The 22722-nt window shown below is 34.7% G+C and overlaps 1 protein-coding gene across 7 annotated transcripts in view; it reads left to right on the top strand.

The window, feature by feature from the left end:
- The window catches only part of ROCK2 (Rho associated coiled-coil containing protein kinase 2), a 162522-nt gene that overhangs the window by 125067 nt on the left and 14733 nt on the right, over positions 1-22722 (top strand). For 3 of the 7 annotated variants that reach the window (XM_021924578.2, XM_031654933.1, XM_021924579.2), the window contains exons 13-30: positions 442-490; positions 1000-1135; positions 1229-1320; positions 1558-1804; positions 2183-2289; positions 4880-5039; positions 8369-8529; positions 8888-9072; positions 14713-14782; positions 15411-15514; positions 15681-15867; positions 18067-18160; positions 18255-18349; positions 19135-19314; positions 19495-19663; positions 19986-20162; positions 21794-21864; positions 22470-22558. In XM_021924578.2, coding sequence (XP_021780270.1) covers positions 442-490; positions 1000-1135; positions 1229-1320; positions 1558-1804; positions 2183-2289; positions 4880-5039; positions 8369-8529; positions 8888-9072; positions 14713-14782; positions 15411-15514; positions 15681-15867; positions 18067-18160; positions 18255-18349; positions 19135-19314; positions 19495-19663; positions 19986-20162; positions 21794-21864; positions 22470-22558 — 2373 coding nt within the window. The remainder of the gene's footprint in view (positions 1-441; positions 491-999; positions 1136-1228; positions 1321-1557; positions 1805-2182; positions 2290-4879; positions 5040-8368; positions 8530-8887; positions 9073-14712; positions 14783-15410; positions 15515-15680; positions 15868-18066; positions 18161-18254; positions 18350-19134; positions 19315-19494; positions 19664-19985; positions 20163-21793; positions 21865-22469; positions 22559-22722) is intronic. The other 4 variants (XM_009183682.3, XM_003908284.4, XM_009183683.3 and 1 more) reach the window with 2 other exon arrangements.

Here is a 22722-nt window from a genome sequence, read left to right as displayed (position 1 = left end):
GGGAAGGCAAGGGAGCTACTTGGGAGGCTGAGGCAGGGCAGTCGCTTGAACGTGAGAGGTGGAGGTTGCAGTGAGCTGAGATCGCACCACTGCACTCCAGCTGGGGCGACAGCATGAGACTCCGTCTCAAAAAAAAAAGAAAGAAATGGAGAGCTCAGGCCGGGCACAGTGGCTCACACCTGTAGTCCCAACACTTTGGGAGGCCAAGGTAGTTACTTGGGAGGCTGAGGCAGGACAGGCGCTTGAACCTGGGAGGCAGAGATTGTAGTGATCCGAGATTGCGCCACTGCATTCTAGCCTGGGTGACAGAGCAAGACTTCCTCTCAAAAAAAAAAAAAAAAAGGAGAGCTACATAGTAATTATATAATTACTTTTAAATTTATAGACTATGTTTTATTGTAAATTAGAAGTTATTTACTGTTTCATTTTGAAATTCTTTAGATCTGTTAATACTCGCCTAGAAAAAACAGCAAAGGAGCTAGAAGAGGAGGTAATGTTGCCCCACTTTTTTATTAACATTTTCGTTAGTAAACATCTTTGATGTCTGGACTTACCTAAGGAGCTCTCTTAGTACCATAGTAATACATGCCTTGAAACCCACCTTGTAGTATTGGTGGATAGAACTAAATTATAGGAAAATCATGTTATAAATAGGGTTCATTCTGTTATGTGTTTGCAAACTTGAGTTAATTTAGTATGTATAGATATTTCAAGGGAAAAAATGCTATTCATAACATTTTAGGCCAAAGTATTAAATAATAATAGTTCAGTAGTCATGGAAAGTTACATGAAGTTTGAATAGTAAACAAAATATTTATGGTCTTTATGATTTAAGAGTGGTGTGCTAGTTTACAATCATGGAAAGCATTATTACAGTTTTAACAAAAAAGTGATAGCCTTTTTGAGATCTTTTTTATCTGTTTGGAATAACAAGTATTTTTTGTTTTTATTTTATTTTTATACATACTTTTTCGATAATAACTTTAAGCATTATTTCAGATTACCTTAAGGAAAAGTGTGGAATCAGCATTAAGACAGTTAGAAAGAGAAAAGGCGCTTCTTCAGCACAAAAATGCAGAATATCAGAGGAAAGCTGATCATGAAGCAGACAAGAAACGAAATTTGGAAAATGATGGTTTGTATTGTAGAATATTAATTATCAAGGAAAATATTAAGTGCGTGTATGTGTGTTATGTTAAGCTTGCCACTGAAATGCTTTTTATCGTAGTTAACAGCTTAAAAGATCAACTTGAAGATTTGAAAAAAAGAAATCAAAACTCTCAAATATCCACTGAGAAAGTGAATCAACTCCAGAGACAAGTAGGTGGATCTCAATTTGTAGTAAAGATATTGGGTTTTATTTATAACCATGCAGTAACATTAGTTTTAATTTAAGTGTTGCAAAAGGCCTTTACCTCTAATTTTAGAAATCATTTGGAAAATATTTTTAGGTTTTTGTTTATTTTAAATAGTTTCTAATAGGGGAATAGATTGACTTATTTTCATTACATACATCTGTGTTTGTTTGTTGTTGTTTGGTTTTGAATGGAATAACAGCTGGACGAAACCAATGCTTTACTGCGAACAGAATCTGATACTGCAGCCCGGTTAAGGAAAACCCAGGCAGAAACTTCAAAACAGATTCAGCAGCTAGAATCTAACAATAGAGATCTACAAGATAAAAACTGCCTGCTGGAGACTGCCAAGTTAAAACTTGAAAAGGAATTTATCAATCTTCAGTCAGCACTAGAATCTGAAAGGAGGGATCGAACCCATGGATCAGAGATAATTAATGATTTACAAGGTATTGAAGTCGTAGTTGCACTTGAATTAATTCTGATGATTCTTATTTTTAAAATAACTTTAGATGATGGATAGTGTGCTGGAGTAGGACATTTCTGAGTATACTACTCTTATGTAAAGTTAGAATATTAGAAATACATTGACACAATTTTATGAACAAAAGATTTAATTTCAAATAGTATGATTTTTAAGTATTAAACTCTTCAGGTAGTAGATTGGATTCCATTTGAATTAACTGTAAAGCACAACACCAACAAGTATAAAACTCCTGCTCGCAAATAACAGCTCCAAAATAGAAGGTGGCTTGCAAACTTTTTATTCTTAATTGAATGTATATACTTTGTGTGTTTAATGTTTTTAAAAACGTTGAAATTTTTAGGTAGAATATCAGGCCTAGAAGAAGATTTAAAGAACGGCAAAATCTTAATAGCGAAAGTAGAACTGGAGAAGAGACAACTGCAGGAGAGATTTACTGATTTGGAAAAGGTAAAACATGATTTGTATTTTTGCATAAGAAAATTGACTGTAGACTTTCAGGCTAGAAAAGTTATTCTAAACTAAGGGAAGTCACTAACTGTAGTATTTCCACATGCTCATGGATTCCTTTCCATTTGGACTTGATATGTAGATAAGAGATGTATCTGCAGGCTTACCATAATGCTATACAAGCAGCCCTCAGCATGCTGGCTGCTCACAAAGGAAGGGGACCTATCCTGGAGTGTAGATAATGAGGATCTCTGTAGGAACTCAAGGAAAACTCAAATTTTGACTCATAACATGCCTTAAAAATGATATATATAAAGTCACCGTGACTTTTGGCATTTAAAAGTTTTTCCTTTAAAATACTCTTAAGAAAGGGATGATTTCTAGAGTCTATGCAGTTAGTGTTTTATTTTCATTTCACTTATTTATTTACTCAACTAAATACTCAGTGTGTTATATGTGGTAGAAATATCAGGATGCAGTTCTTGCCTTGAATAATGTCACAGTTGAATAGGTAAGTTTAAAAGTAATAATAAAGCACAAAGATAATTCTAATGCAGTATGAGAAACAGAATGATAAGACTTATGGACAGGGCATATGTATTGGGCGTATGGGATGCATCCCTAACCTGACAGCAGGAAAGGTTGATAAGGGCAAAGGCACAGTCCAAGTTAGGAAGAACAGCATGAGCAAAGACATAGAGGATGGAAAATAAAAAAGGCATTGTTTGTTTATTTACATAAAAGCTGTTCAATATTTCTGGAGTATAGAGTGGGGGGTCAGCAAACTTTAATTGTTTAAAGTCAAGATAGTAAATATTTTAGCTTTTGTGGGTTATATGGTCTCTTGCAACTGTTCAGCCCTGCTGTGATTCATAAAGGAATGGCTGTGGCTATGTTCCAGTGAAACTTAAAAAAGAAAAAGACATCAGGTTAGATTGGCCTGAAGATCACAATGTGGTTGTTATGTAAGGACATGAGGAATTCAGTGGTCAAAGTGAGGCTACAGAGCTCCGCATGAGGTAGGTCGTGCAAGATAGCAAATACTCTATTAAGAAATTTTGAATATAGTAATGGGCTAGCCACTTAAGGGCTTTAAATTGGATGATCTTATTAGAGGTACCTTAAAGATAGATCACTGTGTACTGTGTGGAGAAAAGATTTGAGGAGAACAAGACTAGAGGCAGAGAGACCAGTCAGTAGACTTTTTCAGTAATGCAGATAAGGAATAATGGGAGACTTCGTGTAGCCATTAAAAGGTTGGAAAAATTGAAAGACTCAGAAATATTTGGAAGAGGAATATTTGGCAGCACTTAGTAGTTGATTAGATATGGCACATGAATAGCAGTCAAAGATGAGTCTCAGATTTGTAGGTTGTGACCAGATATATAGTGATGCTATTAATAAAGAATAAAGGAAAAATGGCTCATTTAGAAGAGACAGTGATAAACCCACTTTAGTCCTCTTAAGTTTGAGGGTACCTATGGGAAAGCCAAATTAGAATGTCTGCACTGCAGTAGGCTATAGTAGTAGAAGTTAGAAATATTTGAGTCATTGGTATGTTAGTAGCTGAAATCATGTGAGTGAAATAGCCCATCTGGGAAGAGACTGTGCTGTGTAAAGTAGTGATTTTCTTTTTATTTTTTTATTTTTTTTTTTTTAGGACAGAGTAGATAACTCTGTTGGTGGATTATGTGGTTTGAGAAATCATTTTTTGTATGAAAGGTTTTATTTGGAAAAAACCCTTTATCATATTCATGATATGAACTATAGAAATAAAAGAATTAGAAAACCTTTGGGGAATATATAGAAAATAGGGGGAGCATTGAGGCTTAGATCACCAACATTTAAGGGACAGCTGGGAAAGCCTCAGAAGCAACAGGAAGGATGCAAGCAGAATGGAGAGAACCAACCAAGTACAAGGTCGGCAATGCCAAGGGATGGTTTTAAGGGTGGCAGTGAGTTCAGATGAGATAAGATTGAAAAAGGTCTTTAGAATTTGATATTGAGAATAGCATTGGTCTTTTTGTTGAGATTAAGTGATCTTGATACAGATCTTGGAACAGCAGAGTGGTGGTGTAGACTGTTGGGTGCAGTGGGAAGTAGAGAAGTAGAGTATATAGATTACTATTCTAAGAGGTTTGAGTGAAGATGGGAGGGAAAATACTGAACATTCGTATTAAGCCTGTTAAAAAATGATTTAAGGTTGAGCACCATGGCCCACACCTATAATCTCAGCACTGTGGGAGGCTGAGTTGGGAGGATCACTTGAGCCCAGGAGTTCAAGATCAGTGTAGGATAGGCAGTGTTTAGTGAGACCTTGTCTCTACATTAAAAAATAAAATAAAATAGCCAGGAGTGGTGACAAACGTCTATAGTCCCAGCTACTTTGGAGGCTGAGGTAGGAGGATCGATTGAGCCTGGGGAGGTTGCACTTGGAATGAGCCATCATCAAACCACTGCCCTTCAGCCTGGGTAATAGAGCAAGACTCTGTCTAAAAAAAAAAAAAAAAAAAAAAAAAAAATTAGAAAGCTTTTGAAGTTGTGAGCTAGTCTCTTTTTTGTTGATAGCTGCATTTTAAATATTTAACAGGAAAAAAGCAACATGGAAATAGATATGACATACCAACTAAAAGTTATACAGCAGAGCCTAGAACAAGAAGAAGCTGAACATAAGGCCACAAAGGCACGACTAGCAGATAAAAATAAGATCTATGAGTCCATCGAAGAAGCCAAATCAGAAGCCATGAAAGGTATGCATTTTTAAAGAAGGTTTTCCAGCAGCATCTTCCTAAGAATTGATTCTGTGTTCAGCTTTTTGGTTTTGAAACATATTTGTTTATATTTCGTTGTCAAATATTGGGAATGGGAGGGGGAAAAGCTATTAGGGAAGCTTTACATAGATATTATATTATTTTTCCTTTGTATCATTACAGTAATCATTTCTAAGATAGTAAGACCCAAACACAAAATTACATGATCAAAAATAATATTTTAGATCAGAGATTTTTAGATCAGAGATAAATTAATATTTCTCAATATTATATACCTGGCAATATCTGTACCACTCTGTGTATCAGTAGTAAGAAGGTATGTCTGAACTTCACATGCTGTATACCTGTTACTATTGATACAGGTAATTCTTACAAGAGTTTTGTATTATAAAATTCTTGCCAGCTTATGCAAGGTAAGGATTTAAAAATAATAGCTGGTCTAACTAGAATATAAGTTCACTGAGTATTTTGATCTCTAATGTGATGAAGATACTAGTCAGATTTGGTCAAAGCCATATAATACTAATAGATAACAAAGTTAACCTTCCCATAAACTAGCCTTTATCCTGGAATTGTCTTAGGATAATTTTTTCTTTTCCAAACTGACTGTTTATAATGACTCTGAAATTCCAAAGAAAATCAGTACTTTAAGCTATTCTTGTGAAAGGCTTAAAACTCTTGAACAGAAATTTATTTTCATACTGAAGCATAACATTTATGAGTAAATCACTTAGAAAAAATAGCCTTTTTATTATTGCATGTAATTAAAATGGTAGATTTTCTTAGTAAAAATCAGTGTAATTTAAGGCACTAAATCAGGATGATAAGAAAGAAATGAGTACTTTATTTAGAAAAATCTAATTGTAAGGGAGAAAGTTTCCTTGTCTGTGGCCTAGAAGACAGAGTTTAATTATTTTCATTGAGGTATAATTTACATGCAATAATAAAATGTAAACATTTTTTATGTTTTGTGATATGCTCACATAACTACTGCTCAAAACAAGATAAAGAATATATCAGGCTAGGCATGGTGGCTCACATCTGTAATCCTAGCACTTTGGGAGGCCAGGATGGGAGGATCTCTTGAGCCCAGGAGTTCGAGACCAGCCTGGCTAGCATAGCAAGACCCTATCTCTACAAGAAATAGAAAAATTAGCTGGATGTAGTCGCGTGCGCCTATAGTCCCAGCTACTTGGGGGACTGATGTGGGAACATTGCTTGAGCCCAGGAGTTCAAGGCTGCAGTGAGCCATGATTGCATCACTGCACTCCAGCCTCAGTAACAGAGCAAGACCCCATCTCAAAAAAAAAAAAAAAAAGAGTAGTTTCATTATTGCAGTAATGCCTCTTTCTATTCTACATTATGCCTACGTTATGGTGATTTTTTTTTTAATGAGGACATTTGTTTAGTGGTTATTCTCTGAACTGATAAAAACGAGCCAATTCAGTATTAACTACCATTTTTTTGAAACTGTTAAAACGCTAATGTAAGATACATGATGACTTCCATATTTTACACATGAGTACACAAAACTGTTAAATATTATAAATGGTATTCAAATGTGAGGCTAAAGTCTTTGGTCCTCCTGTTGCATGTCATTGGCTCCTTGGATTAAGAACATGGCTCACCAAATAATTACTGGCTATGTGACCTTGTCTAGTTATTTAAACTTTCTGTGCCTTGTTTCCTGTAAAGGGAAAATTATAGTATTGTTACCTTGTTGTGAAAATCAAGTGCAGTAAACCATGTAAAGTGTTTAGAAATGCTAACTATTATTAGTACTACATGGGGAATGTTTCATTTTTCTGCACTTTTGAAGACCATTCATTAAACACTAAATATTCATAGGTTTGTTATCTAATATAACTTTATAATAGATGATAATTAGATGTTGAGCATTAGTTATGAAAAAGCAGAAGAGCCTTAATTGAATGTGAACTGAAGTACTAACCAGTATATCAAGATAATACTCTAACTGTGATGACTTACATTTAACACTGAAATCACTTGGCACTTTGCCTTCTGATAAGTAAAATAGATTAAAAGTTTATTGTAAGTAATTTAGAAAATACAGGAAAGTATAAAAAGAAAAAAGCAAAGATTACTCATAATCCTATGAGTAGGATACTATTTTGTAAATTTTCTCTGTTTTCTGTACCATTTTGCTTTTTAAAAGAGCAAAGAAACATTGTGAGTGTTTCCTTAGGTCATTAAAAATTCATTAATAATAAGCACTTACCAAGTGCTTGCCATATGCCAGGCAGCATTTAAGTGGTACACATGTATTAAATCTTCACAACCTCCCTAGGAAGGTAGGTGCTGTTATCCCTATTCTAGAGATAAGGAAACAGCGGTGCAGAGAGGTGAATCACTTGCCCAGTCCAACAGTGTTAGACCCAGGGTTTAAGCTCAGAAAATTTGGTTCCAGAGTCCTGCCCTTTACCACCTCCGTAAAACATAATTTTCAACATCTGCGTGATAATGTGTTAATATGGAAAGTCCTATGGAGATCATGGAATCTACCTGAATTGTTTTAAGGTAAATATAGTAACACTGAGAGAGACAGAATAGCAGTAAAATACAAGAAACCTTTATTTAAAGATGTAAGCATCTTGTAGAATATAAATAAAGGCAGAACTATCTTACTTCCATTAGAATAGATGTAATGTTGCAGAGTGTGATACATTTTTATGCTCTGTGAATGAAACTCCTAATTTTCAAGTATGAAATTCTTGACATTTCAAATATATTGAGAGTAGTAGTGAAAATATTAAATTGAAAATTAAGGCCAGGCGCAGTGGTTCACGCCTGTAATTCCAACACTTTGGGTGGCGAGGTGGGTGGATTGCATGACGTCAGGAGTTTGAGACCAGCCTGGCCAACATGGGGGAACCCTGTCTCTACTAAAAATACAAAACTTAGCCAGGTGTGGTGGTGCACGCCTGTAAACCCGAGTTATGTTTGGAGACTGAGGCACGAGAATTGCTTGAATCCAGGAGGTTATGAAGAACTGAGTTTGTGTCACTGCACTCCGGCCTGGGCAACAGAGTGAGACTCTGTCTCAAAAAAAAAAAAAAGAGAAAAGAAAAAAAGAAAATTAATAGAGTATAAGACAGCATCATTTATTATAATTTTCGTTAGTATGGTGTCATATATTTAATGTGCTTTTATTTTTAAATTTATTAAAATATTAAATTGAAAATACAAATATAAGGCAGCATCATTGTAATTTTTATTAGCACTGTCATATATTTGAAATGCTTCTTTTATATGTAAATTTATGGTTATGTCCATTTTTATTATACTAGAAATGGAGAAGAAGCTCTTGGAGGAAAGAACTTTAAAACAGAAAGTGGAGAACCTATTGCTAGAAGCTGAGAAAAGATGTTCTATATTAGACTGTGACCTCAAACAGTCACAGCAGAAAATAAATGAGCTCCTTAAACAGAAAGATGTGCTGAATGAGGATGTAAGTATTAAGCGTACTAATGAATTAATAAGTTTATTCACGAAGGTCTAGTGATGGTTTCATAATTTTAAAGTTTTTCTTATAATAGTCTACAACTTGTTGCTTTAACTAAATTTTGATGCTGTACTAAAGGAATCATAATTTAAACATTTTTAAAGTTATATTTACCCGATTATATTTTATTTTAAAAATGCAATTATAATATTATTAGAAATACAAAAAAAAATTTAGTATGAAATGAATTAGCTACCTAAGGGTAAAAAAATCTGTTTTACATCACCATATTTTATACCAACTTCATTGATTAAAAAAATAGAAATAATTTACTTATATACCAAGTACACAATTTATTTCTTAGGTTAGGAACCTGACGTTAAAAATAGAGCAAGAAACTCAGAAGCGCTGCCTTACACAAAATGACCTCAAGATGCAAACACAACAGGTTAACACACTGAAAATGTCAGAAAAGCAGTTAAAGCAAGAAAATAACCATCTCATGGAAATGAAAATGAACTTGGAAAAACAAAATGCTGAACTTCGAAAGTAAGTTAATTGATTGAGATGTTTTAATATGCAGAGTTATCCATGTATATGTTAATTTTGGTGTATCTGTGGGTTTTCTTTTGAGCATTTTACTTTCTTGACCACGTTTTCTCTTTCTTTCTGTATAAGTAATGTGTTGAGTGTCACTGTTGTCCTTCAAGATTATATTTGTTTCCCCAACAGTTTTTACCACTGCTACCTAATTACAATGTGATGATAGAGGAAGTGTTAGTGATGAGGCAGAAGAAAATACCTGGGATTTTCACACCATGCTTTTAGATTCCTCCTCAGGGCTCTTTCTCAAGCTTATTGTCCGTGTGCCTGTTGTTTGTTTCCTTAGTTTCTTAGACTTGGAAATGTTTGACTGTTAAATAAACAGCATGTAAATTTTTAATTGTGTCATAGGATATACTCTAGTGCTCTACTTGATTTACTTATAAAGTGGAAAACATATTGTTAAAATACTAAAAATATTTTAGGCACGGTGGTGCACATCTGTAGTCCCAGCTACTTGGGTGGCTGAGGCAGGAGAATCACTTGAGGTGAAGTGAGATTGCGCTGTGATCATGCCTGTGAATAGCCACTACATGCCATCCTGGGCAGCATAACAGGAACTCAACTCTAAAAAACATAAATTTAAATATATAGTAGATATACTATTAAAATTTGTCCCATTTATTCTGTTAGTAGGTGAACTACTTCTTCCTAATCATGACCAGAGGTCATATTGGATCCTAGTTGTTTGATGAAAGACAGTGTGATAGAGTGGAAAGAACAAAGGCTTTGGATCCAGACAGAGTTGTGAATATTGGTTCTGTTACTTACCACCTAACCAACACTGGGCAAATGATTTAATTTCTCTAAGCCTTTTATCACACTTGTGAAAGGGAGCAGTAATCGCTTCCTTGTTAGGGATCTTCTAAAGGAAAGCAATGGTTTATTTAAAGCATGCATCATATGAGAAGTGTTAGGGACTATTACTGCTAGATCTATTACTGTTACAACTACTACAGCTACTACTAATTTATCCTCATTGTAATTGTCCGCTTTATGCATACCTGGTGATAGGTCAGTAAGATTGATACTGTCTAAGAAAGGATGCTCAAAATATTCAAGTAGACTTTTTTTTTTTTTGGCTTATCTGTTTATTGCCAGGGTAAGCCTAGACCTTCAACTTCATGAGATTTAAACTTTTAAAATTGGAACTAGAAATTGGAACAATAATCAGACATCTTTTTCATTGTGTGTGTGTTTTTTTTTTTTTTCCTGTATATTAGCTTTATTTTTCTCTCTCATTTCAGGCCCGCTTTTTATTCTAACAATAGCGTTTATGCAAATGTAAGAGCTAGTTAATCATCTAGGTTGTGTTTCCTTCCCACTTCTAATAATGCTTTGTTTATACCTAGTGTGTATGCCTCTTATTTTCCTTGTAAGTGAATAGCGTTCTGTTGTTTCTTAATCCCTCTTTTCCTTACCTCTCCCCACCAAAGACACCCATGTTTTCTATCTTAGCCACCTAATAGGGTTATAGAGGAAGTGTTCGTAGGGTTAAAATTGAAGGGCAAAAATCATTTATTTATATTTTGTTCTCCCCAGTCCTTTTTTTTTTTGATACGGAATTTCGCTCTTGTTGCATAAGTTGGAGTGCAGTGGCATGGTCTCAGCTCACTGCAACCTTCCCTTCCTAGGTTCAAGCAATTCTGCCTCAGCCTCCCAAGTAGCTGGGATTACAGGTGCCCGCCACTATGCCTGGCTAATTTTTGTATTTTTAATAGAGAGAGGGTTTCACCATGTTGGACAGGGTGGTCTTGAACTCCTGACACAGGTGATCTGCCTGGCTCTGTCTCCCAAAGTGCTGGAATTACAGGTGTGAGCCACTGTGCCCGGCCCCCAATCCTTGATTAAGGTTTTACATATACTACATCCTCAATAAATGTTGTATGAATGTTTACATCCCTCTTAGATGTAAGGCATTGTAGTAGTTACTATGAAAGATAGAAAGATTAACCAAATACATTTCCTACCCATGAGAAGCTTACTAGCGTTTTATCATTAGTTATTCAGTGAGGAAGATAAGGCAGGTACATAAGTAATTGAATGCAAGATTAAAAAAAAATACATGCAATGGGAATTTACATATGAAGTGCTATGTTGGCTTCTTTTTTAAATGGCCAACATATGTATCTCTTCTTTCTTGTAAGATTCCAGAAAAACTCTAGTAAAGGAATTTTTAAAATGTATAAACCCACAATAAGTAAGAAAGAGAATGGGTTGGAGGGCAAGAAAGTTCTCTAGCGAATGAGATGGCAGTTAAATGGAAGCCTTGTGACTGATGAAGTAGAACAAAAGAAGAAAGGAGTATATATAAGGCCTGGGGTATATATGAAGTGGGATATAGATGGAAAAAAAGTATTCAGAGCAAGTAAGGCCTGAAGTAAGCTGTGACAGTAAATGAACTAATCTGCTGATCATACTCTGTCATACATACATACATACATACATACATATCATACATACATAATCTGCTGATCATACCCTTGCAGATATGTCTGCAGCCAGGTACCTCCCACCACTAGGGTTTTTATCAGAGCATTCTCCTCTACAGAGTAATTGGGTACAACCTCTGGGGTAATTAGAACAGCTAATATGGGGTAAAAAGCCTTTCTTACTCTGGCATTTAGGGGTCCCCTTGCTTAATGCTGGCTTTTAAAGCCTCTCGTCTTAAACTGAAGCTTGCCAGTGAGAAGACTCCTACATACATAGAGATTAAAGTTTTTCTCACCTCCTTTGAAAATAAATAACCAAGTATCACTAAGCATTTGAGGAAAGCCTGCAATCTGAAAGAGGAAGATTATGATAATGAAAGAGGAAAAGTGCCCCCGGAGGAAACATGTATCAAGGAGTAGAAGAGAACTGCTAAAAGTTCTGGAAAAACAAAAGCACTGTAAAAAGCTACTGGTAATTAGTATTGATCAAAGATTTCAGGAGATACTGCTTTCATTAATTGAGAACCAGATACAATGTAAAAGGAACAGCCAGAATAGGAAAGAGCTCTTGAAGATGAGTGATTACTGCCAATATAAATTTGTTGGAAGGGTTCGAAGAAAAGTCAAAGAAATTTCCTAAAATGTAGAACAAAAGAAGAAATGACATGGAAGGTTTGAAAGACATAGATAGGTAAGGCACAGAGGGACTGTTCTAGCACCCAGCAAATAAGAATTCCAGCAAGAACGAAAAACCAAGTGGAGGAAATTAAAGAAATAATAGAGAAGAATTTCCCATAGCCGAAGGAGAAATGTCTTTAGAGTGAAGGGACTCAGCAAATAAATGAAAAAGGATCTACATCTAGATATATTCTCATGAAATTTCAAAAACAAAGGGTGGGAGTGTTAGAGTTCTCATCTAATAAACTGGGGAGATTGTAGTTTGTGGTTGCTCTAAGAGGGAAATTGGGGGTTCATTATACCACTTAGATGAGTGATACAACTATTGGGAGGTGGGGAGAGGTTGGAGAAGACAAGAGAGCTAAATTCAAGTCTGACAACAGGGAACTGGCAAATAATATCTAAAACTTATGTCAAGAAATAACTGAGATGTGGAGGTAACCACCAAAAGACAATACAGAAATGAAACAGTTATTTCTTCTAGGGGAACAGGATTACTAGGGGTGGAGAGGTGTGGCATGAGGAGACTTCTACTTCCCGTAATTTCTTCCTGCTGTTCTGTACTCCTCATTTGTAACCACGTGCCTATTACATGGTTGCTTTCTGAAATAATACTTTCTGAAAATTACTTTTCTTAAATACCTAATAAATATTAGGTTTTAAAAGTTACATATAAATGAAAGATATCAGCTCTTGAAGAAGAAAATATACTGTGGTTTGCTACAAGTGGGCTTAGCTGACAACGATTGGACAGTTTTGAAACTTGACCTTTCACATATTTGTTAAATAGCATCTCTCACATCTTTGCCTCATGGAGAAATAAGAATCATGAATTCTCAACGGTATACTTATCAACAATAAAATACAGAAATGACACAGTTAAGTGACATTGAGTTATAACTTCCTTTTTTACCCGCAAGTTTAAGAGCCAGTGAGTAAACAAAGTGAGCAAATTATGTTAAATGGGAATGAGGATAAACCTTCTAAGCAGTATACGAACTGGAGAGACTGGGGTTAAATCACGTGCTACCTCTGAGTCTTCCTGCATTGTAGATTTTTTAAATACCTAAGTGGTATTCATATAGCTTCCCATTGTAAAATACTCAAGACTATATTTAAAAAAAAAAAAGATAAAGCAGTAGAAGCTCTCCTTCATGAATGCAGACATTTTCCTCTCTCCAGAGGTAACATGTCAACAGTTTGTTATTTCTCCTTCCAGACTGTTTTCTGTGCCTTTATCCATATTTCTGAACAAATATATATGAGGTTGAGTTTTCTGTACATTTTATTTTGTTTTTTGCTTGTTTTTAAATTATATGATACAAATTGTATTGTTCTCCAACTTTATTCCTCCTTAGTTTTGGTTTGGGATAACTATAATTTTTATGTTTTTAAAATAAGGCCAGAATTTAACGTACCATTTCAACCTAGCTTCTTAAATGGGTTGTTGGGCTTGCTTTTATTTTATTTATTATTTTATTCCTTTATTGAAGATTAACGTAATACAGAAAAAGTACACAAATACTAAGTGTGGAGCTGAGTGAATTTTTACAAAGTATACAAATCTGTGCAGCCACCATCCATGTTTAGATCTAAAGCCAGCACTTCTCACCTCCCCAGAAGCCCCCTCCCAGGCATTCTTCACTCCCCACTAAGATCACCAGATTTGAGGTGCTCTTTGGATTCTTACACTTGGTTGGCATAAATAGCTGATCATAATATCTGTATGTGAATGTGTGATTCAATGTTGATTTAGTATAACACTGGTCTCAGAACCCCTTTAACTCTTAAAAATTATCAAAGGTTCTGCTGGCCGCAGTGGCTCACGCCTGTAATCCCAGCACTTTGGGAGGCTGAGGAGGGCAGATCACAAGGTCCGGAGATCGAAACCATCCTGGCTAACACATTGAAACCCCATCTCTACAAAAAATACAAAAAATTACGCCGGCCGAAGTGGTGGGCACCTGTAATCCCAGCTACTCGGGAGGCTGAGGCAGGCGAATGGCATGAACCCAGGAGGCGGAACTTGCAGTGAGCCGAGATGGCGCCACTGCCCTCCAGCCTGGGCGACAGAGCGAGACTCCGTCTCAAAAAATAATAATAATAATTATTATTATTATCAAGGGTTCCAAATGAGTTTGTGTTTTCGTTTGTTATATCTAATGATTTGTATTGTGTTAGAAATTAAAACTGAGAAAACTTTAAAACACAGGAACACACAAACACATATTTTTTTGACCATCAGAATGACATAATTACAAGTCATGTGGCCTCAGGAAAAGTACATATGGTACATAACGAGGGAACGAGACTTTTAAAAAAGCCATGGTGCTCAGTATTATGAAAATGATTTGACCTCATGGGTTCTGTGGAAGAACCTCAGAGACTCCCAGGGCTTCCCCCAGATCATACCTTGAGAGCTGCTCCTTTAAAATGTGTGTAAATTAGTTAAACCTTTGATTTATTGTCCTCACAGAGAACGTCAGGATGCAGATGGGCAAATGAAGGAGCTCCAGGATCAGCTCGAAGCAGAACAGTATTTCTCAGTAAGTTCCAGACGCATTAATTTGCAAATAGCAAACAGTTTTGGATGGGATGTTTTATTTATACCATACAACTCATATAAAAAGAGCAGCTGGGCAAAAGAATATAGATAGTTTAAGAGAAATTTATTATTGCTAGAAAAATAATTCTAAGCACATAACATACCTGATGAAGCTGATTAACAGCATTGTTTTCAGGAAGAAAATATTTTCATAAGGCAAGAAATAAAATTATAATAAAATTTTCATTTTTAATAGTTGTGCCTTTTTGAGATCAGTTTTAGAAATATGAAGTAGAAACTCCTGTTTTATTGATTTAAGCTAACAACATTTTTTGTCTAATTCTTAATGTTTTTCCTTCCCTCCTTACTCATTTTACCTGTCTGTGCTATTAAATGAGAAATATCACTATGATATCCAGTTGAAAATCATGCTTCTTAATTATTAGCTGAATTTGTATTAGTTAATTGATGACTAGAAATAGGAAAGTTCATTAAACTATTCATTTGCTCAGGGACTTAACAGTAAGAAGATATATGTATGTGTTCGTTCTCCTTTTTGTCTGGATAACTTTTGAATGTGAAGCAATATTCCTGATGATGATATACATTTTATTTATTTTGCTATTTAGACCCTTTATAAAACACAAGTTAGGGAGCTTAAAGAAGAATGTGAAGAAAAGACCAAACTTGGTAAAGAATTACAGCAAAAGAAACAGGAATTACAGGATGAACGGTAAGTATGAGACCCTTGTCTCTTTTTGTTCATAGCTGTATACTTTGCTCCTAGAACAATGCCTGGTAATCACCAAATAAAAAATTATTGATGAAGTGAATTAGACAAAAACTTTCACTTAATAGTGAAAACTGAACCATTAAAATGATATATTGCTAAAATGTAGGGACTCCTTGGCTGCCCAACTGGAGATCACCTTGACCAAAGCAGATTCTGAGCAACTGGCTCGTTCAATTGCTGAAGAACAATATTCTGATTTGGAAAAAGAGAAGATCATGAAAGAGCTGGAGATCAAAGAGATGATGGCTAGACACAAACAGGAACTTACCGAAAAAGATGCCACAATTGCTTCTGTAAGTCAAATTCTTGGTGCTTTTTTGGATTATAATTAAATTGCTATATCTTAAACCTTCTTTAGACATACTAAGTATCACAGATCTAAATGAAAAATCATATATGCTGACTATAAGATTTTTTATCTAGTTAACTGTCATCTTCTCAGTGTTGTCAGAGGAGCTTACTAAAAGTGACTTCACCTGTTAATGAATTCAAAGTTAAAGGTCTAAAGTGAAAGGGTCATTTTTTTTTTCTTTTTAAATAGAACTTAGTTCAGAAGAATCTTGAAACTACCAGGAAAACAGTTCCATGCAGGTTGAAAAAATTGCAATAAAAATTTCAGAGAGAGGTCAAATATCAAGTAGTTAGGTTTACCCTATCAATTAACTAGACATATTGAAATGCTGCAGTAATTAAAAAGTGTGGTATTAGAACAGGGATATTCAATCCTGTTCAGTGGAAATGAAAAAGGGAGGCCATAAAGATTTCTGCACATACAGGAACTTGGTCTATATGATGGGAGTGGCAGTGTACAAATCACAGGGAAAGGACACATTTCATAAATGGTTTTGGAATAACTGTATTTTTATGTGGAAAGGAATAAAATTAAATCCCCACTACACCACACAGAAAAGTAAATTCTAGCTATCTTAAGGACTAACTATGAAAAATAAAAATTTTAAGCTATTAGAACAGAATCTAAAAGTTGCATATGACAGAGGACAGCATAAACAAATGACAGAAAGGAGATATTTGTAATATATTTATTAAACAAGAGATTTATATCTACAGTATATGTAGAATGTCTGTAATTCAGTAAGATAAGATTAAAGAATTTGGAAGAAAACTTAGCTAAAAGGGAAAATGTAAATATATAAGCACATACTTAACCTCACTATTGTTCAAGAAAAGCCTAGGTAAAACAACTTTGAAATACCATTTTATACCCATCATGTTGGCAGAAATTCAGAGGCTGACAATTTCAAGTGTCTGAAGAATGTCTAGAAAATGGCATTCTTATTCACTATGGGAAGTATAAATTTGGTATGGCATAGTACAGTAAGTAATATGACAGTTTCCAGTAAATTTTAGGCATTCACATAATGCAGTCCAAAGAAAGTCTACATTAAGATAAATACACTATAGAAACTTCGGCACAATGCTAAATATGTTAGCAAAAACTCGAATATCCATGAATGAATGAATGAATGCATGCATTAAATGTAATAGAAGATGGAACTATTATGTCAGTTAAAATGAATTAGGTCTTCATTTGTATCAGCAATTTAATACTTTAATATGCTATTGAGTGAAAACAGTTACAGAAAGATAAATTCAGTAAGATTGAAAATCACAGCCTGGCATGCTGGCTCATACCTGTAATTGCAGCACTTTGGGAGTTCAAGGTAGGAGTATTGCTTGAGCTCCAGGAGTTTGAGACCAGCCTGGGCAACACAGTGAGACCCTGTTTCTACCAAGAAAAAAAAAAAAATGTAGCCAGGTGTGGTGGTTCATGCCTGTAGTCCCAGCTAGCTACTCATGGGGGCTGAGGTGGGAGGACCCTTAGAGCCCTGGAGGCTGGGGCTACAGTGAGTGGTGATCAAGTGCCATTGCACTCCAGCCTGGGCAACAGAGCTTGAGACCTTGTCTCCAAAAAGAGAAAAAAAAAAAAAAGAAGAAGAAAATCACATAAAGTCACGCTATGTATTGTTTCATGTGTATGTAATGAAATACAATCATGGGTGGAAAGGGGAAATACATAATTTACAATAAAACTTCCTTCACACCAGGTGCGTTGGCCCATGCCCATAAGTAATCCCAGCACTTTGAGAGGCCTAGGCAGGTGATCACTTGAGGCCAGGAGTTTGAGACCAACCTGACCAACATAGTGAAACCCCTTCTCTACTAAAAATACAAAAATCAGCCAGGTGTGGTGGCACATGCCTGTAATCCCAGCTACTCAGGAGGCTGGGGCAGGAGAATCACTTGAAACCAGGAGGCGGAGGTTGCAGTGAGCTGAGATCACGCCACTGCACTCCTAGGTGACAAAGCAAGACTCAGCCTGGGTGACAGAGCAAGACTCACAAAAAAAATAAAAGGAAAAATAAAATAAGAGGTTTAACAATATTCTAGAATGTTTCTTATTTGAATCATTGTTTTATAACATAAACTATGTAAATTGGGATGTGATTATTTTTTCCTCTTTCATTTCTTAGCTTGAAGAAACTAATAGGACCCTAACTAGTGATGTTGCCAATCTTGCAAATGAGAAAGAAGAATTAAATAACAAGCTGAAAGACGTTCAAGAGCGTATGTATTAACAAAAATGTTTATTTTTCATATACCTAATGTTTATCAGCTACTGTAATTACCAATGTAATTTTAACTTTTTTCCATGTTTCAGAACTGTCAAGATTGAAAGATGAAGAAATAAGCGCAGCAGCTATTAAAGCACAGTTTGAGAAACAGCTGTTAACAGAAAGAACACTCAAAACTCAAGTATGTATAATAGAATCTAAATATGATTTTGAATTTTGTCTCAGTTTATCTGTTTTACATTTTACTTTGAACATTACAAGTTGGTAGCATAGTCATCGAATGTACCAATATTTGTGAAGTCACAATTATCTGATTTTTGCCAGGTTGGGAGAAGTTAGATTTAATTAATATTGTTCAATTCTATAGCTACTAAAATTTTTCTTAATTTTTCCTTTTGGAATCACATTCTCTTTCAATTTATTGTTGTAATTTAATATGTTTTTCTACTTTTAAGAACTGTTGGGATTGACCATTTACTGACAACCTGAAAAGGGTCAGTTAGTTCACTCTCTGCCAACTCCTACAGTTGCATATGTATTGCATGAACAGGTGGGGTACTAGGTACTCTTCACCGTTGTTGGACATAGAATATTTTATTAATATGATGCCACTGCAAAATGTTCTTCCTCCAGAATAAAAGCAGAAAGGTCTGCCTATTAAAGTCTCTCTTAGAACTAAAAAGTCATAATGGTAGAAAGCAAATCAGATCAATTCTATAAATATTTAAATTATAATTCTCAGAAAACACGAATAAAAATCTAATGGCACATTGGATGGAGAAGGATGATGAGTAGTAAAGGAGGTGTATTATTTAAATATTATAAAAAGTGTTTCTTTGTAGCCCTGTGTGTAGGGAAGGAGAGTATTTGTGATTGCATAACTTGTTGCTATTGATGAGATACTGAGAAACCATACACGTAATTTATTTTATTTATGTATTATACTTATTTTTACATTTTTTTAAGGCTGTGAATAAGTTGGCTGAGATCATGAATCGCAAAGAACCTGTCAAGCGTGGTAATGACACAGATGTGCGGAGAAAAGAGAAGGAGAATAGAAAGCTACATATGGAGCTTAAATCTGAACGTGAGAAATTGACCCAGCAGATGATCAAGTATCAGAAAGAACTGAATGAAATGCAGGCAGTAAGAATACTTTTTGGACTCTACTGAAGACTTCTTTTTAAGATGTAGAATTATTTTCATATCTGTTTGTTTTACTGGTTATAGACCATTTCTATTATTTAATAATTATTATTGAACCCAGAAGCAAAATGTTGAGTTGTGTTGCATCCAATTAACTTATTGTAATTAAATTTCTTATAGCAAATAGCTGAAGAGAGCCAGATTCGAATTGAACTGCAGATGACATTGGACAGTAAAGACAGTGACATTGAGCAGCTGCGGTCACAACTCCAAGCCTTGCATATTGGTCTGGATAGTTCCAGTATAGGCAGTGGACCAGGGGATGCTGAGGCAGATGATGGGTTTCCAGGTATGGATTTGCTTTCAGCACTACTATTTGTCTTAAACATAAATCAGTTGATTGTTTTAAGTCTTGCGACTGACTGCTCTGAAGGAAAAATGTTTGTATTTTCTTAAAGGGAAAACCTACTCCTTGGAGTAAGGATTCAAGTAACATTTCAAGCTTATTTTATTTGTTGATTTTTTTTTACAAAGTTTTTCATAAACATACAAAAGAAAAACTCCACGTCTAGTTTTTAAATTATTATATATTATATTAGCTCTATTTTTAAGCTTTCATTTCATTTTCTCTTCTTTCTGCATTCTTACTTCCTTTTATGTTGGGTGTTTAGTTCATATCACTCAGTCACACACTATGGAATCCATGTCATTCACCTACCAACGTTCCTCTACTTCTCTCAATATTGCCACTAAGCCTTCCAGTTCTCACATGCTCCTTGACTCTGATTCTGACTCAGAAGAAGAATCTTTGCCTTACTTACCCATTTCATCGGAACCTAATGGTACAGGTGATATCCTGAAAATCTTTTCATCTTTGGAGTTTTCCTCACTACCCTTAATTTTAGTCCTTTTGAAGTTTTTTTTATATAACACTAACTAATAACCACTAACTCTATTATGTTGTTGTAGACTCAGTTAAAAATAAACTGCTGCATGAATAAAGAATTTGTTTTTAAGGTATTTTCTCATGACATTGCTGTTGTAATTGATAGATGCCAACTTGCGAGAAATGGAGTAATACATTATATTGCTTAAGAGCGCATGGTTTCATTGCTTGTTTTAGCCATTTTCAACCAAGAAGAAATTCTTCCTGAAGTTTTGTAACAAGAGTGATGGTACAGAAAAAGTATTTCGACTGATTCAGAGGATAAACTTAAGGTTTTTACTGAGTACTTACTGACATTATCCTAGGCATATGTCCTTCATAAGAAACATGAAAGAATTTCGCCTGGTCATTACCCTGAAAGAGATTACAGTTTAAATGAAAAAACCAGAGAGTTCCTTCATTCAGAGTCAAAGAGGCAGCCCTGTGTGATCTTTCAAGACTGCAGTTTCCTCATCTAAATTAGGGGAATTTATGTAAAGCGTCCAGCACAGTTGATACATAATAGAAGTTAAATAAGTGATAGCTACTTTTACTATTAGAATAACTTTCCCAAATGCTATTTCACGTATTTATTTCATTAAAAGGTATTGATCAAATGTAATTAAAACAAATTCCAAGGTTCATACACATTCCTTAGTTGAATTACAATGTTACTGATTTTGATATTTTGGAATTTAGAAATCTTTTGATTATTTTGCTGCTTATTAACCAAATTTTATCTAAAATGTACATAATTGGTCAGTTGTGATGGCTCACGCCTATAATCCTAGTACTTTGAGAGGCTGAAGCAGACAGATCACCTGAGGTCAGGAGTTCAAGACTAACCTGGCCAACATGGTGAAACCCCATCTCTACTAAAAATACAAGAAGTAGCTGGGCGTGCTGGCGCGTGCCTGTAATCCCAGCTACCTGGGAAGCTGAGGCAGGAGAATCACTGGAACCCAGGACGCAGAGGCTGCAGTGAGCCGAGATTATGCCACTACATTCCAGCCTCGGCGACAGAGCAAGACTTCATCTCAAAAAAAATAAATAAAATAAAATGTACATTATTTTATTTTATAGTAGTTATTCTAAAAGTTCATTTTCTCTGAACACGTAGTTATAAAAACTATATTTACTCCTTGAAAGTGTGCACGATGTGGCCCTCTTCCAAAGGAAAAATAAAGGAGTCTGAGACAGGTGTACCAATGAGAATAGAGAGTTGCTGCTGCTGCTTTTTTTTATTATTATTATTTTTTTTTTTTTTGGCAGCTTTTCTGATTATAAATGCATGAATTTAATCAGTGGAACATTTGACTTTATAAAACTATAGACTATCTGTTTCCAATATGATATAACCTGGATTTTGTTTTGCATTGCATAACTTTTTACTGCTGATCCTGTACTATTGCTGTATCCTAGATGATGTATAGTGATAAATTCTAAAGGATATATTTTATTTGTTCTATAAATTTCGTATTAAAATTTTATTAAGTTCTTTGTTATCTAAGGAGAATTGTTATCTTTATCCTCATATGTTGTGCTTATTTGTAGAATCAAGATTAGAAGGATGGCTTTCATTGCCTGCACGAAACAACACTAAGAAATTTGGATGGGTTAAAAAGGTAATTGATACTTTGGAATATGAGCCTTTTGTTTTTGTTTTAACGCCAGTCATTTGGCTTTTGTAGTTGCAGGATATACGTGACTGGTACTTTTAGACACATAGAACTTGTTTATACTTTAGGATTTGAAATTGTATGATTTTAATTATCTTTGTAAAAAATTTTTTGTCCTCATATCTTGTTAATAGTAAGACAGATTTTATTGTTAGGAAATTGTTGATTTTGATACTTTTGCTGTTTTGGTGGGAAAAGAACTGTGAATCTAGTAAAAAAGATCCATTTATTTATTTTCCTCTCTTACTATGATTATTGATGTTATTGTGTTTATTTTTGAGAAGGTTATTAATGATGTTGGATCCCAAAGCTAGCTAAGTCCAAAAAATATTTTACTTTACTTCTCCGCACAATTTGCTTATTTAAAATATCTATTAATATAAACAAAATGTATTGTTATTTTAAGGAAGACTTTCCTAAAGATATATTAAGACTTTTTAGTTACTTAGTATGATTTTTATTGCTAATACAGAATTTATTTTTTAAAAAAATCAATAAATAAGGTATATAAACACTTGAATTACTGATTTCTTTTCTCCCTGTTTTAACAGTATGTGATTGTAAGCAGTAAGAAGATTCTTTTCTATGACAGTGAACAAGATAAAGAACAATCTAATCCTTACATGGTTTTAGATATAGAGTAAGTGTTTTTATTAGAATATTTAGAAATTCTATCTCTTCTTATCTTTTAAAGTATAAGAGTAACAATGCAATTTATTAGTCATAGTATAGCTCCTGCTGTACTATTGTTACATTTTCCTGTGATTTGCTTCATACAGATGAAAGTCTGGGATACAGGGTTAG

This window comes from Papio anubis, chromosome 14 (assembly GCF_008728515.1).
Source record: "Papio anubis isolate 15944 chromosome 14, Panubis1.0, whole genome shotgun sequence".
In the NCBI taxonomy this organism is placed as follows: domain Eukaryota; kingdom Metazoa; phylum Chordata; class Mammalia; order Primates; family Cercopithecidae; genus Papio; species Papio anubis.
This window is presented reverse-complemented; position numbering and strand designations above follow the sequence as displayed.